General features: G+C 48.8%; 1 protein-coding gene across 1 annotated transcript in view; it reads left to right on the top strand.

The window, feature by feature from the left end:
• Window positions 1–2,180: 2,180 nt before the first annotated feature.
• ACADVL (acyl-CoA dehydrogenase very long chain) overlaps window positions 2,181–16,503 on the top strand; it is a 39,708-nt gene continuing 25,385 nt past the window's right edge. Inside the window, exons 1-8 of the mRNA XM_065410876.1 lie at window positions 2,181–2,263; window positions 4,394–4,457; window positions 5,362–5,434; window positions 6,117–6,181; window positions 6,871–7,005; window positions 8,771–8,915; window positions 9,535–9,664; window positions 12,412–12,534. Coding sequence (XP_065266948.1) covers window positions 2,181–2,263; window positions 4,394–4,457; window positions 5,362–5,434; window positions 6,117–6,181; window positions 6,871–7,005; window positions 8,771–8,915; window positions 9,535–9,664; window positions 12,412–12,534 — 818 coding nt within the window. The remainder of the gene's footprint in view (window positions 2,264–4,393; window positions 4,458–5,361; window positions 5,435–6,116; window positions 6,182–6,870; window positions 7,006–8,770; window positions 8,916–9,534; window positions 9,665–12,411; window positions 12,535–16,503) is intronic.

Below are 16,503 nucleotides of genomic sequence, written 5' to 3'. Positions count from 1 at the left end.
CAGATTTGTCACCTAAAAAGAATGGCTCAGGTGTGGGAATCTCCCCCATATCCTCTGCAATGAAGACTGATGCAGATAATTCATTTAGCTTCTCAGCAACGGCTTTGTCTTCCTGGAGTGCTCCTTTAGCACCTTTTTCGCCCAGTAGCCCTGCTAACTATTTGGCAGGCTTCCTGCTTCTGATGAACTTAAAAAACATTTTGCTGTTACTTTTTGTGTCCTTAGATAGATGCTCTTCAAATTCTTTCGTGGCCTGCTTTATTACACTTTTACACTTGACTTGCCCGAATTTATGCTCCTTATATTTTCCTCAGTAGGATTTGATTTCCAATTTTTAAAGGATGCTTTTTTGCCTTTAACTGCCTCTTTTACTCTGCATCTTTTGGTCTTCTTACTGTTTGTTTGTTTTTAATTGTGGGTATGGATTTAGTTTGAGCCTCTAATATGGTGTTTTAAATGGTCTCCATGCAATTTGCAGGCATTTCACTCTTGTGACTGTTTCTTTTAATTTCCATTTAACTTGGTTTCTTATTTTTGTATAGTTCAGGGAATTTAAGCTATGGGCATTGATAACCAAAGCCACTATATACTTGCATTGCTGTAACCCTTCTCTCTTCCCCCAATATTCAGTACATTCCTTGTGAAGTCTTGATAAAGGGCCCAATCCTGCAAACCTGTGCTCGTGGGATTACTTATGTGAATAAGGGGGTTGCAGAAGTGGCCCCTTTGCACCCAATTCTACTCCCATTTCAGTCAATAGGAAAGTTCCCACTGACTTCAGTAAGAGCATTATTGGGCCCTCGTGCTACTATGTGTTACCCTGGTGAACACTACCTTTAATGCAGTGACTGCAGATTTACACAGGTGTAAATGAAATCCAAATTGGCCCTTTGGTCTCCTTTTTGTGTGGAAGGCATCATGCGCCCTATGTCAGCATGTAAATAACAATAAAATCCTGCCTGACTATGTGAGGTTTCCACAGCCACACCTCTGGCAAATAAGGTTTGAATTTAACCCTGTAATGATGACTGTGATGGTCTATACTTCAACACTCCTGTGACTACCTTGTGCCATCCAGAACTGGCTTCCTACTCCATTTTCTACAGATCAAACTCAGGCCTGCAGAGCAAATGTGAATAGCATCACAAGAGATAGTAACCTTTCTGCAGCTGTAACCACAGGAGCAAACCAGGAAATGCAGCAAATGCAGCATTTGCTTATTTCTCACATCCTGTTCTGGACTGGTACAGCTAAGAGCACAGTTTATTATGCTAATTATCAGGCATTTCCATTTTGTTGGGGTGTTCTTCACTCACAATGATCTGGAAAAGTTCAGGATGTTCATGTGTCAGTAGGTAGCATCAAACCATGCTTGGATGAGTTATTAGTGGAGAGAGATGGGCCTAAGGTGAACCCAGATCTATTTCCTCCTCCTTAAAACTCTCCCCTGCTGTCAGCCTTTGACCAGCTACCAGTGAGTAGGCAGGTGGTGCAATGAGACTGCTGCTTATCGTGGATAACTTCTTGCTCGTTTCACTGTTACCTCATCTTCCCCTCGCCCTTCCTCCCTATTTGTTTATCTTATCTACCTGTTGTGTCTGATTACCAAGACTGGTAGCTCATTGTGGCTGACCTTTTATTGTATGCCTATGCAGCGCCTAGCGTAATGAGGCCTTAATCCTTGATTGGTTCCCCTGGATAATAGAATATAGATAATACAGGTGATGACATCATAATACTGCGTGACATCATCCCTTAAGCAATGATGTCACAGTGCAGAAGCAACCACTTCTTTATCAAGATTCCACAGCAGAGAAGCTCTGTGCCAATCTTCTCAGCAAGATGCTCCTCCCAGTGGCTTTCTAGGAGTAAGTCACAAGCCCACTACGGGATTTGGGCTGAATTTTGGGATGGGAAATAGTGAAGATCCTGTATAGGCTACACATGCCATAGAATGGAGGCAGGAAAGCCCTGGTAGGGGCTATTTGGGATCAAGCCCAAAAAGGAGGGGTTGGGGGAATGCTGTTTAGAAGGGAGATAGGTCCCCTGGTGATGTTGGCCTCGACTGGAGGGATGAAATGGTTCAGATTTGGGGATAAATTGCTGCGTCCACCTTGTCTTGTGTTCACCCTCCTCCTTTTCCCACAGAGGAAGGGAGCTGAGCAGCGCCGGCAGAGAGAATGCTTCGTTTGATCAGGACTAGACTGAGTGCCAGCTGGTGGAGGCAACTTTGGGCACAAGCTCTGGCTACGCCCCACTTCAGGTAGAGTAACTGGCGGATTTGAAATCGTTAAACCATGACTTGGGGAGTTCAGTAACTCAGCCAGAGGTGAGGGGTCCATTAAGCAGCGGGTGGGCGCGGTTCTGTGGCCTGCGATGTGCAGATCAGACTAGATCATGATGGTTCCTTCAGGCCGTAACGTCTGAGAGTCTCTGAGGTACCAGCTCTGTCCTTGTGCCATCGCTAAAACGCAGCAACTCCCTTTATCAGGCTTGGCCCTGGGGCAGCTCCAGGGATTCTTCGCCCCTCTGGCCCTTTCCAGCACTGCTGGGCAGGGATGGAGAGGAGAGGCGGAGGGAGCAGGCTGACCCATTGTTTGGGGGAGGGAGAAAGTAGGCTGACCCATTGTTTGCGGGGGGGGGGGAGGGAGGGAGAAAGTAGGCTGACCCATTGTTTGCGGGGGGGGGGGGAGGGAGGGAGAAAGCAGGCTGACCCATTGTTTGCGGGGGGGGGGGAGGGAGGGAGAAAGTAGGCTGACCCATTGTTTGCGGGGGGGGGGGGGGGAGGGAGAAAGTAGGCTGACCCATTGTTTGCGGGGGGGGGGGGGGGAGGGAGAAAGCAGGCTGACCCATTGTTTGCGGGGGGGGGGGGAGGGAGGGAGAAAGCAGGCTGACCCATTGTTTGCGGGGGGGGGGGAGGGAGGGAGAAAGCAGGCTGACCCATTGTTTGCGGGGGGCGGGGGGGGAGGGAGAAAGCAGGCTGACCCATTGTTTGCGGGGGGCGGGGGGGGAGGGAGAAAGCAGGCTGACCCATTGTTTGCGGGGGGGGGGGAGGGAGGGAGAAAGCAGGCTGACCCATTGTTTGCAGGGGGGGGGGGGAGAAGGGGACAGCAGGCTGACCCATTGTTTGCGGGGGGGGGGGGAGGGAGAAGGGGACAGCAGGCTGACCCATTGTTTACAGAAGCAGAGGGAGGAGCAGACTGATCCATCGTTCACAACATAGAACAAACCGATATGTTATTCTTATAAAGGACAAAGAAACACACGTGCCCATAACTTCCGTTGAAATCAGTGGGAGCAGGATTGGACCTAAAACCACGCACAAAAATAATCATCATTAAGTTTGCTAAATGTTCTTCAGAGCTGGCTAATGCCGCACTCCAAGGAGCTGTAACTCTACCGCAAGGTCCCAGGGGCCAAACCAGCTGTGTTTGATTTAAGAACAAAAAAAATGAGAGAAGTCAGAGCTTCACCTCAGGGCACTTTAAAGCCCTGTGACTCAGAAACAGGCTGACAAGCTTTCTTCAAGGTGTGTAGAAAGATTCTCCTTTGGCTTCGGACTGTATCTGGCAGATCTCGGGTCAAACTGATCTTGTAAGACAAAGTTAAAGGAGGGCTTTATGGAAACTGTTTCTAGCATTAGCTGTGGAGAGACTGACACTTCAAATATCTAAGTAGTATTAGTGTGCCCAGCACCATAATACCTATGCAGCAAGAGAGAGGGAGTTAGATTCTAGAGGTATGTTTTCATTGCGCCGCCCACCCCTCCAAAAACAGCGTGTGCTTAATCCAGCAAGCTAACCCGAGTTAACATAGCAGTGAAGACATGGCAACTCTGGTCAAGTCAACCCCAGGCTCCCCTATCAGCTTTAACTCGAGTGGCTAACCCAAGTTAAAAGCCAAATTGCTGTGCCTTCACTGCTGTTTTACCCTGGGTTACCTAACCTGAGTTAAGAACAGCTTCTCCCCCCCCCCCTTTTTTTTTTTTTTTTTTTTTTTTTTGCAGTGAAGACATACCCTAAAAAGCGAACTCCAGTGCTCGTTCACAAGATCCATATCTGTTTGGGGAGCCTGAGTAATTAATTACTCTTAATAAATAAACTCCCATCTGCCTGTTTTCCCCAATAAAGTACCAGCTGGCGAAAGAACCGAAGATCCTGCGTTTGTGCAAAATCCCTGGTAGTAAAGATGGAGATTGGAGATGCCATGGAAGCAGGTTCCATTTACAGTTTTCCAGGTGGTCTCTCAGGCTCCCTTTAAAGCTGCTGTGCAGTGACCACCAAACCACAGACACATGCCTTCCACTGCTGCCAGTCACCCAAAAGTAAATGCTTGTGACTGATAGTGAAAATTGCACTTGCATGATGTCACAGCAGTTTTGTTCCTTCCCCAGGCTGACATCACCTCCATACTATATAACACATCAAAAAGGGAGATACTCAAGTCAAGCGAACAAGGTAAGTCACGGTGCTTGTATAATTTTGCTTTGAAAGCCTTGGGAAGTGGCTGCAGGTCTGTGCTTTGTCCCAGACTGTGTTAAATGTCTGATGTTGGGACCGCCGCTGTCCCCAGGGGGGCCTCCTCCGTACTCTGATAGATACTGTGGGCCTGATTCTGAGCTCCCTCAGCTCCCATTGACTTCAGCTGGGTGTGGCAATCAGATCTGCTCAGCCTCAGAGGCAGTAAATATCATTAGCATATTTAAAAAAAAAAAAAAAAAAAGCACCAAAGAAGAAAATAAAGCGATGCCTGAGGCTATGGCTCTAGGATAACATAATGGGTATGGTACTGTAATGGGGCCAAAAACACAAGCTTGGAGGCCTTACCTCTGAGACTCATGTTGTGTTTGAGGCAAGTGTGCGAATAAGAACTGGGAGGAAAATCTGAAAAGCAGCTCAATTCTTAACAGCATCCAAGTCTGCTGCACAATGACAATAAAGGGGGGTCTTGGCAGCCCGCACAGGCAGTTCTCCCAACAGGCTATACTGCAGAGTGACAATATGCTCAGCCAATGAAACACGAGGTGGAAGCATGACATCATCAGAACAGCTGTCAGTGATCTTGAGAGCTATGAGCCTTTGAGAAGAGATGGAACCTGTCTGTGGGAGTTGGGTGCACCACAGTCCAGAGATCTCCGCAAAGGCAATAATACCCTCTTCACTTACGTACATTTTCACAGTGCTTCTCAGCATGTCCTGCAGGGTGCCATGGCTCTGCAGTCAGCCCAGGAGCAGTTCTCCTCCTGGACTCCCCTCCTCTCTGCTGTGCAGAAAGCAGACCATGAACTTCCATCTCCTAGTACCGCTCCGCTCTGCAGAGCTCATTTGTGTAAATGTTCTTGTTATCGTCTGTCTCCTCCAGGAATCCACATCCTTTGTCATGAACCTGTTCAACGGGCAGTTTGTACCTGACAATGTTTTTCCTTTCCCCTCAGGTAGGATGTTTTTATTTAAATTTTCCTTGCGGATTTATGGCTGATGGTGACATATGCTGGCTTAATGGCATTGTAGAGTAAAATCACCAAAGTCACAGAATGCAAGTCATGTGCTCCTCCCGCCCCCGGCGAGAGGCTAGTTCGGTTTCCATGGACCCTGGAGCTCTTGGCTCAGTCTGCCGGCTAGGGGGCCAAATACACTGGTGACGTCTGTGGTGTGGACACTGGTCCAACTGAAAGTAGGCCGAGCTGATTCAAAGGCCTGTGCGCTGGGACAGGATTTGAACCAGCAGCCTAGCGGAGAGAAGCACTAGTCAGCACCTGTTGCCATTCCGCTGAGCCAGTTCTTCCTCTACGGTAGATTAATAGATTCTAAAGCCACTACGATCCTCTAGTCCAGTGTTTCTCAACTACCGGTCCGTGGACCGGCGCCAGTCCCTGAGATCTCCCTGCAAGCAAGCTGGTCCCTGGTGTCAAAAAGGCTGAGCAACACGGCTCTATGTTGCTGCATAACACAGCCACAGAACTTCCCTGAAAGAATTCCCTACAGCAGATCTCTTAGACAAACATCCAGTCTTAGAAGGCGCCTCCTCACCTAAGGGTGTTGGTGTCAAATCATGTAATAAAGTGATGAGGGTTAGACACATCCTGCTAATCCAGTTGCATCTTTGTCCCTCTTTAGTGCTCTCAATGGAGCAGACGCAGTCCCTGCAAGCCCTGGTAGATCCCTGCACCCGCTTCTTTGAGGTCAGTGGCAGTCTGCTGCCTGTTTGATTACGGATTAGCCTGAAGTGTGTGTTGTAAACACAAGAAAAGGACTTTGTCTTCCTCAGACAGTGACATGGGATGGCCCATGTAAAAAACTACTTCTCCTGGGGAATCCACCCTCTTTCTGAAACCTGGAGGATGCAGATGCGCATGCGCACATCCACGTTCTTCTCCTGATTGTGATTTCCCGAGTGCCTCTAATGCCCGTGTCTCATACAAAGCACCACGTCTCTCAGACCGAGGCGTGGGTTAGCCGTTCAGGTGTTGGCAGTGAAGAAGCTCATGTGGGAGGTCTTTCTCCAGGGATATTTGAAGGACAGGGTGGCTCTGCATGGCCTGGCTCTCCCCAGAGACAGAGGACAGGCTTGGGGGGAGGAAGGGAGTGTGGGGTGGGGGAAGAGGGGAAGGGAAATCAGGGCATAGATCGCCCACTCCGAGGCGCCCCCCCCCCACTGACCATCGGCTCACTCGCACAGCAACAGCAGGACACTAACACACCAGCGCCCAGCTGGCCTGCTCTAGGATCCAGCAGCTCCTTGGTGCCAGGGAGGTAGGCAATGCATAAACGTAGCCTTTCCCAGCCCTTCTGGCCCTGCCCCACGCAGCCCGGGCAGCATTCGCCTGAGTGCTGCACCTGCCTTTCACTCGCTCCCTTTCATTACTTGAAGGAGGTTAATGATCCTGCGGAGAACGAGAAGCTGGAGAGCATTGAGAAGGCCACCCTGGCAGGGCTGAAGGAGATGGGAGCCTTTGGGCTGCAGGTGCCGGAGGAGCTGGGGGGAATTGGGCTGACGAACACCCAGGTAAGACAGAGCCTTAGGGGGCGCAGGCCTGAGGGGACAGTAGGGGCCAGGTCGAGGGTTTGGAGCCGGGTGTCTGGCTCAGGCCTGTGATGGGTGGGGCCAGGCATGGAATTCAGATCCAGCATCCCCCTGGGTTTGACTTGGAGCGTGAGAGCTGTCCTGACATGCCAGGTCAGCTGGGCCTGTTCTCTCCTCGCTGGCCTGCGGCTCCTACCCCGTTGTAACATGGTAGTCACTTCCTGGAGGAGGTTGGGAGCAGAGAAGAGCGTGGCCGTGATACTGAGGCGAAGGGGCAGTGCTTCATGTGTGCCAGGGAGCAGTTCAGGGCCCCGGCCCCTCCAGGCCTGGCGGTTCAGGGCCCCGGCACCTGTGGGCTTGCTTCATCAGTTATGAAAGTAAACAAATTGCTGGAGCCCCGGCACCTGTTTCATTCCAAATTAAGCCCTGCCTAGGGAGCGTGGCGGTGCTCAGTCTGAGAAGTGCCCATATGCTGAAGTGAGTGATGTACTATTCCTGGGCTCCTGTGCATCTGGCTTATGAATCCAGCTTGCTGCGTGCTGTCAGTCACCAATGAGCCACATACAGTTGTGTCAGTGTGTGCAGACAAGCTTCACCTCCCTATGCAGCGTCCAAGCTTTACTGCTGCCAGAGTTTAATTGTAACAGCACAGAAAATATAGTTAGTTTGTACCCACCCAGCCTAACCCTCTGGAAGATCTGAGAACTCTGAAGCCATGTCACCTGTCAGCCCCACCCAGACCAGGGCTGTTCCTACAGGCAGTAGACCAACAGTCACTGGAAAGCCTCCCGCTGCCGTGCTGAGCTCCACCCATCCCTCCAGCTAGGTTTTTATCCTGTGCCCATTATAGTAGCTAGGGAGTGTGAAACAGGGCCGGCTCCAGGGTTTTGGCCGCCCCAAGCAGCCAAAACAAACAAAAAAACCAAACAAACAAAAAAGCCGCGATCGCGATCTGCGGCGGCAATTCGGCGGGAGGTCCTTCACTCCCAGGCGGCGGGAGGGACCGTCTGCCGAATTGCCGCCGAATACCTGGATGTGCCGCCCCTCTCCGGAGCGGCCGCCCCAAACACCTGCTTGAGAAGCTGGTGCCTGGAGCCGGCCCTGGTGTGAAAGTATCACCTGGATAGTTCAGAGGTGAGGCAGTGTGGGATAGGGGACCAGCGTGGGAATGAGGAGAACCAGGTTCTGTTCCCAGGCCTGGTATCCTCTTGCTATATGACAGTAGTCTAGTCACTTCCCTGAGTCTTGCTTTCTAGTAATTCCATTAATAAATATTCATTACCATCGATTCTGGTGGCTGGGTGCTGCTCGGCCAAACAGTCAGAGGCAGTCCCTAAATAGACAAGACAGACACAGTGGTAGACAGATAATGTATCAGTAACATCTCCAATGTGCATATCTCGCTAGGTGTGGGTTTTCTTTTCCCTCTTTTTAAAAGTTCTACCCAAACCTTCCCCCACCTCCTCCCTTCTGCTGTTGTGAGCCAGACACAGTGCGGTGCAGGGATCAGACAGCTGAATGGGGCCTGAGAGTGTCTGAAGGCTCCTGATGACTGGTCTGTGCCCCCAGTGTCCTGCACTGGGCCATGGCAGGGTGATTAGGAGGAGCAGATGGGGAGCAGTGCTAATATTGGTGTTGATGTGGAGTGTTTGCTAGTCCCCAGAAGCTGTTGCATCTGAAGGTCAAACTGGGCAGTGGTTCCAACCTAATCCCCATCCCCACCACGTCTCTTTTGCTTTCCCTTCAGTATGCTCGGGTTGTGGAGGTGGTTGGAGTGCATGACCTTGGTGTGGGCATAAGCCTCGGTGCTCACCAGTCAATCGGCTTTAAGGGAATCCTGCTCTTTGGGACCCAGAGTCAGAAGGAGAAATACCTGCCCAAGCTAGCATCTGGTAGGGAACAGGGCCTGTTTTCTTCTTGCCGTTGTGCCCTATGCAAGGTATAATGTAGATCTTTACCCACCCTCCGGGCTTCTGCAGGTCTCTGAGCCAGGCTTTCAGCACTCTGCTTGCAGGCTGTGGGGAGGGGTGGTGACAGCGGGCAGCTGACAGCAGTGGGGAGAGCTAGGTGTAGCACAGGCAAGCTCTGTGCAAGCTTCTCTGCATTGCTCTGCCAGTTCAGGGCAGGAGCCCTCAAGCCCCTCCAGAGAACAGCCTTCGAGCTCACACTGCAGGCTGGCATGTCGCTGTGCCAGCAGGGGATCTGCGGGATGCCCAAGGCAAGGCAGCCACCTGCTAGCACCAGTTGAGTTGCAGAAAAGTGCAGCTTTCTGTAGCTGTCCGTTTACATACGGCCAGCTGGTCGCACTGGGGTGCACATGGATGTACCCCATCCTCATCCCTCCCTATGTGCCCGCCTGCCACGGACTCACTCCCTTCTGCATAGGGGGAAGCCCTCAGGGCAGTGGGGGTCCTGGGCCCCCTGCTGAGCCCTGGCTGCATGGGGGTTGTTTTGTGCTCTCTGTGCTGTTAAAGGCTGGGCCGTCGGTGACCGTTTTGCTCCCTTCTGCAGGAGAGACCATGGCTGCCTTCTGCCTGACGGAGCCATCTAGTGGCTCAGACGCGGCATCTATTAAAACCGTCGCCGAGCTCAGTGAGTGTGGGAAATTCTACACGCTGAACGGCGGGAAAATATGGATCAGGTGAGAGAAGCCGGGAGGCCGAAAGGGTTCCTCGAGGTCCCGTGAGAGCCAGGAGCTCCTGGCTGTGTGCCCCAGTAACACAGGAAGTGCCCAAAGCCATTGGAGCTCGTGCTCAGTGTAACAGCAAGAAATGCGCTTCGAATGGAGCTCCCAAAGCCTGCAAGGTCTGGCCCAGGGTCCTCTGCCGGGGTCAGGGAGGGGGACGAATCCTGCAGCCTGGGCCCAGCCCTGCTTGGGGTTAGCATTTCCTTCCTGCCCTTCCCTGTTGGAAGTGTTCAGTGGGGAAGTGAAGTCCGTTGCCGGGTCAGCGGCTCTTGTTTGAGCAGTTCGCTCCGTTCCTTGTCCCTCCCCCTCGGCTCGCTGGGTGAGGACGCTGAGTGTGGGACAACCATGTTCACAAGGCGGCAATTCACTCTCCTGGCTGTTCTGGTGCTCGCCCCTGAGGTGTCAATCAGGCTCCTCCACCTCCCATGGTGTGGTCACAGCCCCCCGCCTGACCCAGCGCCAACCTGTGCACCCCACCTTCCTACCCAGCACCAGTCATGTTCAATGTTCCCCTGTTCAATGTCAGTCACGGCCCCTTAGGGCCTCCATCTCCCAGGACACCAGTCACAGCCCCTTGGCCCTGCCCCTCCATTCTCAGTCTCTCTCCCCTAGCCCCAGTCACTCCCAAGGGAAGCCTGTTCCTTGAGATGGGTGCTGCATCCTGTGGGAGGGAACAAGCAGGGAGCTCAACGGGGAACATGTGACCTGCTCTGAAATGGAGTCGCGGAGCCGGGCAGCATGTGCAGCAGCCCCCCCAGAGGCCAAACAAGAGGGGTGGGCTCATGTCAAAGGCCGGGGTGTAGTCCTGAATGTGCATAAGTCAGTACTACCAGAAGACCCCCCCCCCCACGTAGTCTGACACACACATCATGCGTGCAAGCTCATGCCGTATGCGGCAAAAGTGCCGCTATGCCATTCCGGTGCCACTCGGCCCCGCTACAGCACAGGGCAAAGGCGTTAAATATTGTGGGCTACTCTTTGAAACCCCTTTTACACACGTTTCCCTCCAGCCACTGCCCTGCCTAGACTGTGCAGGTCTGCACCCCCGCTGGGAAGTGAATCTGCTCTCATGTCAACTTTACACGGACTCCAGCACAGCTGCTCCTCCTTCACCCCGGGAGAGAGCAGGCAGCCGGGTTCCCGGCCACAGGGCACTCTGCAAAAGCCCAGATGGTTTGGCTAACTGGGGTTGGGGGGGAACCTCTGACCCTTGGCAGCTTTTGGAGGGTTTGGGGCTTGTCAGTACTGATCCAAACAGTCCAGGTCTCTTGTCCTGCACACCAGGATGGACATCTCCTGGGAGCAGCCTTCCTTGGGTCATTTGGGATCATCCAGACCCTGGTACAGCGAGGCAGCTGTGGGCCTGGAAGGATGGGGAGATGTGGGACTTCTCCAAACCTTATGGTGCAGAGCTGGAGTGACGATTCAGAAGAGTGGTTCCTAATGTCGGTTGAACCAGCTCCCCTGCCCCTGCTGGTTAGGGTGTAAGATGTTAGCGAGCATCTGTGACCAGTGCTAACTAGGGTCCTGAGCCAAGACAACATTTCAGCACGTGCTTTGGTCCCAGTGACTGAATCAGGATGTTTTCCTGTGGGCCAAGGAGAGGCAGCGAGGTAGAGTGTACTGAGCACCACTCTGGGAGTGAGGCACTCCCGAGTTCTAGCCCCCATTCTGCCACTGAGTGCCAGTATGACTTGGGCAAGTCCCTTGTCTCTCTAGGCTATGTTCTAAGGAGTGTAATGGGCAGTGCCAGCTGTATGTCAGTAATCAGGTGTCAGGGAAGGTTATGGTGAGGGGATGGAAGAGCAGGTTTATATTAGGGAAGACAACCAGCAGGAAGGTATAACAAGGGGGGGATAGCTCAGTGGTTTGAGTATTAGCCTGCTAAACCCAGGGTTGTGAGTTCAATCCTTGAGGGGGTCACTTAGGGATCTGGGGCAAAATCAGTACTTGGTCCTGCTAGTGAAGGCAGGGGGCTGGACTCGATGATCTTTCAACGTCCCTTCCAGTTCTAGGAGATAGGATATCTCCATTAATTAATTAAAATTAAAGGCCTTAGCTAAAAGAAAGGGACTTGACTTTACTTTACCCATCCCTGGCTCCTTTTCCTGCTACAGCCTTCCTCTCCTTCCCTGTAGGCCTGCTCCACACACAGGTTTGGCACTAGTATAACTTTGTCAGGTAGGGGTGTGACTTTTTACCGAATTACTCACACTGGTACAACCTTTGGTACGCACTCAGATATATCGGTATAAAGAGGCTGTATGATGCTATAGCTTATTCCTCCTCCTGTAGTATCCATACTAGGGGCTGTATCACTTTAACTAGGCCAGTGTGGGTAAAGCACTACAACTTGTGTATACATGCAAGCCTTAGTGCGTGGGATGCACTCATTCAACCAGGGTGTGTAATTTATCCACCATCTGCCTCACCTCTGAATTGTGTCTGGCTAATGCAGTCTAATTACTCCCTCCCAGGAGGTGAGGAAGATGAATTATTGTTTGTCTCTGACCGCGTGAAATGTTGTGCTAGGGCTAATTACACACAGGCTAGCTGCTGTTATTATTAACTGCAGTAAAAAGTGTGTGTAAAAGGATGTAATGGAAAAAGGGAAACCACTGAGAGGGAAAGAGAAGAGCCTGATTAAATATAGGCGGTTGGGATCTGGGGCTCACTGTTTCCCTAATCGTTTTGGGTTCCAGTAATGGAGGGACAGCTGAGATCTTCACAGTGTTCGCCAAGACCCCGGTAAAGGAGCCAACAGGTGAAGTGAAGGACAAAATCTCAGCCTTCATTGTGGAGAGAGCGTTTGGGGGAGTGACCAGGTAAGAAAGTTTATAACTTAACAGGCACGGTTTGAGGAGATATTACAAGGACTGGGACTGTTCAGCTTAGAAAAGAGACTCAGGGGGATATGATAGAGGTCTATAAAATCATGACTGGTGTGGAGATAGTGAATAGGAAAGTGTTACCCCTTCACATCACACAAAAACCAGGAGTCACCTGTAGCCTGATTTGAGGTGTGTTATTAATGTTGATTTCATTTATTCATTTAATTTAATTTTATTTAATTAATTTTAATTAATAATAATATTAATAATAATTATGGATATTAATTAGTATGGGTTTAGGCTCGCCAATTTGTTTGATCAGAAGATAAAGTTCGTCCTGAATCAGGCTTCACAGAGTTTATAAAAGGACCTTCGGGGGTATGACAGGAAGCTCACACTGAGACACATGTAGTCATAAAGACCTTTTATTAAAATCAATGAAATAGTAAGCAAATGGTAAAACAGTTAGAATTAGAGTTGCAATTGTACTACTGTTATTCAAGTGATACATATGGTAATACAATATTATCTGCTGCAGACTTGGGTTAATACTCACACTCTGTTTTAATAATCTGGTGTTATTAAACCTCTGGCGGTTCCGGCTTCACACCTCTAGCAGAAGAAACTGATGCAGAGCTGTTAAAGCTGTTTACTCTCTAACTTAACTTAATAAACCTTAAACTGAAATAAAGCGTAGGGAAACCAAGCTTAGCCTAGTCCCCTTAAAATTTAAAGTTTGAAAAGAAACAAAGTACAGCCTATTAATAGTTAATAGCCGTCATAGATGGGGAGCATCGATACGTTGTTGAAGATGGAGACAATGAAAAGTAGATTGCCTCCAAAATGGTGAGATGAATCACCTTTTTATAGGGCATTGGTTGGAAATCCTTCCTCTTATGCCCAAATTTCATCCTTCCCCCACAGAAATGTTAGGGTACACTTACCCCATAGGCTAGTATGCATGTGCGTATGGATGACGGGTACGTATGCACTTGTGGTGTACTTGTTAAGTCTGTGGGTACCACTTTGAAAAATCCCCTTTGCCATCCTTCATTGTCTATTGGTTTAGGTAAAAGGTCTCTAGACATCTGCGTGGGTGTTTTATCTATTTGGGTCATCTTTACTTTTCTGGGTGAAGGGTCCCAAAATATGCTAACTTTGCCTTAGCTTAACATACAGGGTTTTGGCCTGTAGGTCTCTTGCATTACAGCCAAACTTGTTTTTAATATAAATCTATAAACCTATTACATCAAATACTTACATTTATAAGAAAAGATATATCTATGCAAGCAATCAGATTAATCCTTAGGGCTACACACCCATGAAATTAATAGGCAGCAGGTTTAAAACAAACATAAGGAAGTATTTCTTCACACAACGTACAGTCAACCTGTGGAACTCGTTGCCAGGGGATGTTGTGAAGGCCAAAAGTATAACAGGGTTCAAAAAAGAACTAGATAAGGTCATGGAGAATAGGTCCATCAATGGCTACTAGCCAATATGGTCAGGGATGGAACCCCACACTCTGGGTGTCCCTAAACTTGTAACTGCCAGAAGCTGGAACTGGATGATGGGATGGATCACACGATAATTGCCTGGTTCTGTTCCTTTCGTCTGGGGCACCTGGCATTGGTCACTGTCGGAAGACAGAATTCTGGGCTAGATGGACCATTGGTCTGACCCACTATGGCAGTAGATCTCAAACTGTGGGTCAGGACCCCAAAGTGTGTCATGAGCCAATTTTAATGGGGTTACTAGGGCTGGCTTAGACTTGCTGGGGGCCGGGGCTGAAGCCCGAGCCCCACCGCCTGGGGCTGGGGCTAAAGCCGAAGCCTGAGGGCTTCAGCCCTGGACATTGGGGCTCAGATTACAGGCCCCCTACCTGGGACTGAAGCCCTTGGGCTTTGCCCCCTCCCCCCCAGGGCAGTGGGGCTCGGGCGGGCTCAGACTTTAGTCCCCCCTCCTGGGATTGTGTAGTAATTTTAGTTGTGAGAAGGGGGTGGCAGTGCAATGAAGTTTGAGAACGCTTGCACTATGGCCATTCTTATGTTCCTATGTCCTTCTGTTTACATGACTCAACCTAGGACTAAGATCCAGGATCTGTATTTCCAGCACTGACTTGTTGTATGCTCTTCGGCAAGTCTCTTAACCACTGTATGCCTTGATTTCCTGGTCAGTTCAAATGCGATAGCAATACTTCCCTGCCACCCAAAAGTGGGGTTATCATTGGCTAGTTTGTGCACTTTTAACAATGAAAAGTGTAATGAATATTAGTGTTATTTATTGTTTTCCTCATTACTAGCTGACAACAGAGTAGCCTTTCTCTCCTGACTGAGTGTTTTTATAGGCTGATTTCACTTTTGTGGTGCAATTAAAAATATTGCAGTTAGTCACACCTCTCCTCTGAGCAGGTTTCTCGAACTGGCTTGTAAAGGTTACTGAGGCCACTGAACTTTCACAGCCCCGTAGTGAGGTGCCAAGAGATAACGGCAGATATTAATGCTGCTGGGTTGGATTTTAGATTAGCAGACTGGTAGCATTAAAACTAAGTCATCATTCAGCTGGTGCTCTCCCAGTGACCTTGAATTGCAGCTTGTCTGAAACTTGTACTGCACACGTTTACAAAAATGTCAAACAAACAAACAACTTTATTATGATAACTAACTTAAGTTGTTTAAGGTTGCATCCTAGAAACCAAAAACACCAAAAAAATTACACCACAAAAACACCAGATATCCGTATACAGTTAAAAAACAAACAATCCCCCCCACCCCAAGCATCAAAAAAAGAAGAATGAAGTGCTTTATAAGTAAAAAAACTGGTCAACTACACTTCAGTCTACCGTATATGGACAATTAAATTGGCAATCAGCTACAAACTACTAGCTGGACCAAAATAAACTGTCATTTAATTTAAATTTAGCTACAGTGTAAAAGCAACAGTTTTATTGCTGTACTACTGTATTATTGCTGTACTACATTTACAATGTGCATAACTTTACTAAACTGTTCAACCAACCCACAGGCAAAAATCAACAAACAAATGGCAGCAAACAACATGCAAGCCAAAAAATAATAATAATAAAAAAAATTTAGTTACATAGTAACTACAAATTAGGTAAACAAATTCCCTGTTAGTAGCAGTCACATTTTGGGATCAGTGACACTGCATCCTAAATAAAGCACGTTATTCAAAACAATCTTGTTTAGTGTCTGGGTACCAACACTAAATCCTAACACAGTGATATTTAATAAATTAGTTACTGTCCATTCAGTAGGTTATCTAAAAAGCAGCATCCATAAAAAACAACTAAATCTATATCAGCTACTGGGTTATCACAAAGCAGTGCAACCAATAAAACAAAAAAGCTAGCCGTTCCTGTTTTCTGCCCAATAAAGTTTACCAAAAGGTAATCAGCAGTAAGAGTAACGTGTAACATGACAGAACAGCACAGTACAGTAACTAATTACAAAACATTTATATAAAAAGGCCTCGTTTGTAATGTCACTACTCCAAATTTCTGTTTTACTTCTCATATACACAGCCCTGTGAAACAGACTGTAATAATGCCTATCTCAATATTTAAAAACACAGTAATACAGGTGGTAACTGTAATTGCCCTAATTAAAAAAATGTTGCTATCCCCAGTACCACAAGGGCCAAACTACACCACCCAGACTAGAAAAAATTTGTTATGCTTAAATATAAAGTGCTGTCATATGTACACATATATGCTATACACATATACCCATATATAACATACAAATATATACACCATATCCATTTTATCCATACATATTAATTATTTAGAAGTGTCCCCAAAGCTCAATCATAAAACTACATTCCTCAGTCCTGGTCATGGGCCTAACATTCCCAGGCCCACCATAAAAAACTAAACACAATTAAAAAATAAAATCTGTCCGTCAATCATACGAGGGAATGTGCAAACTAAGGGACAGATGG

Source organism: Emys orbicularis, chromosome 9 (genome assembly GCF_028017835.1).
Source record: "Emys orbicularis isolate rEmyOrb1 chromosome 9, rEmyOrb1.hap1, whole genome shotgun sequence".
Classification (NCBI taxonomy): domain Eukaryota; kingdom Metazoa; phylum Chordata; order Testudines; family Emydidae; genus Emys; species Emys orbicularis.
This window is presented reverse-complemented; position numbering and strand designations above follow the sequence as displayed.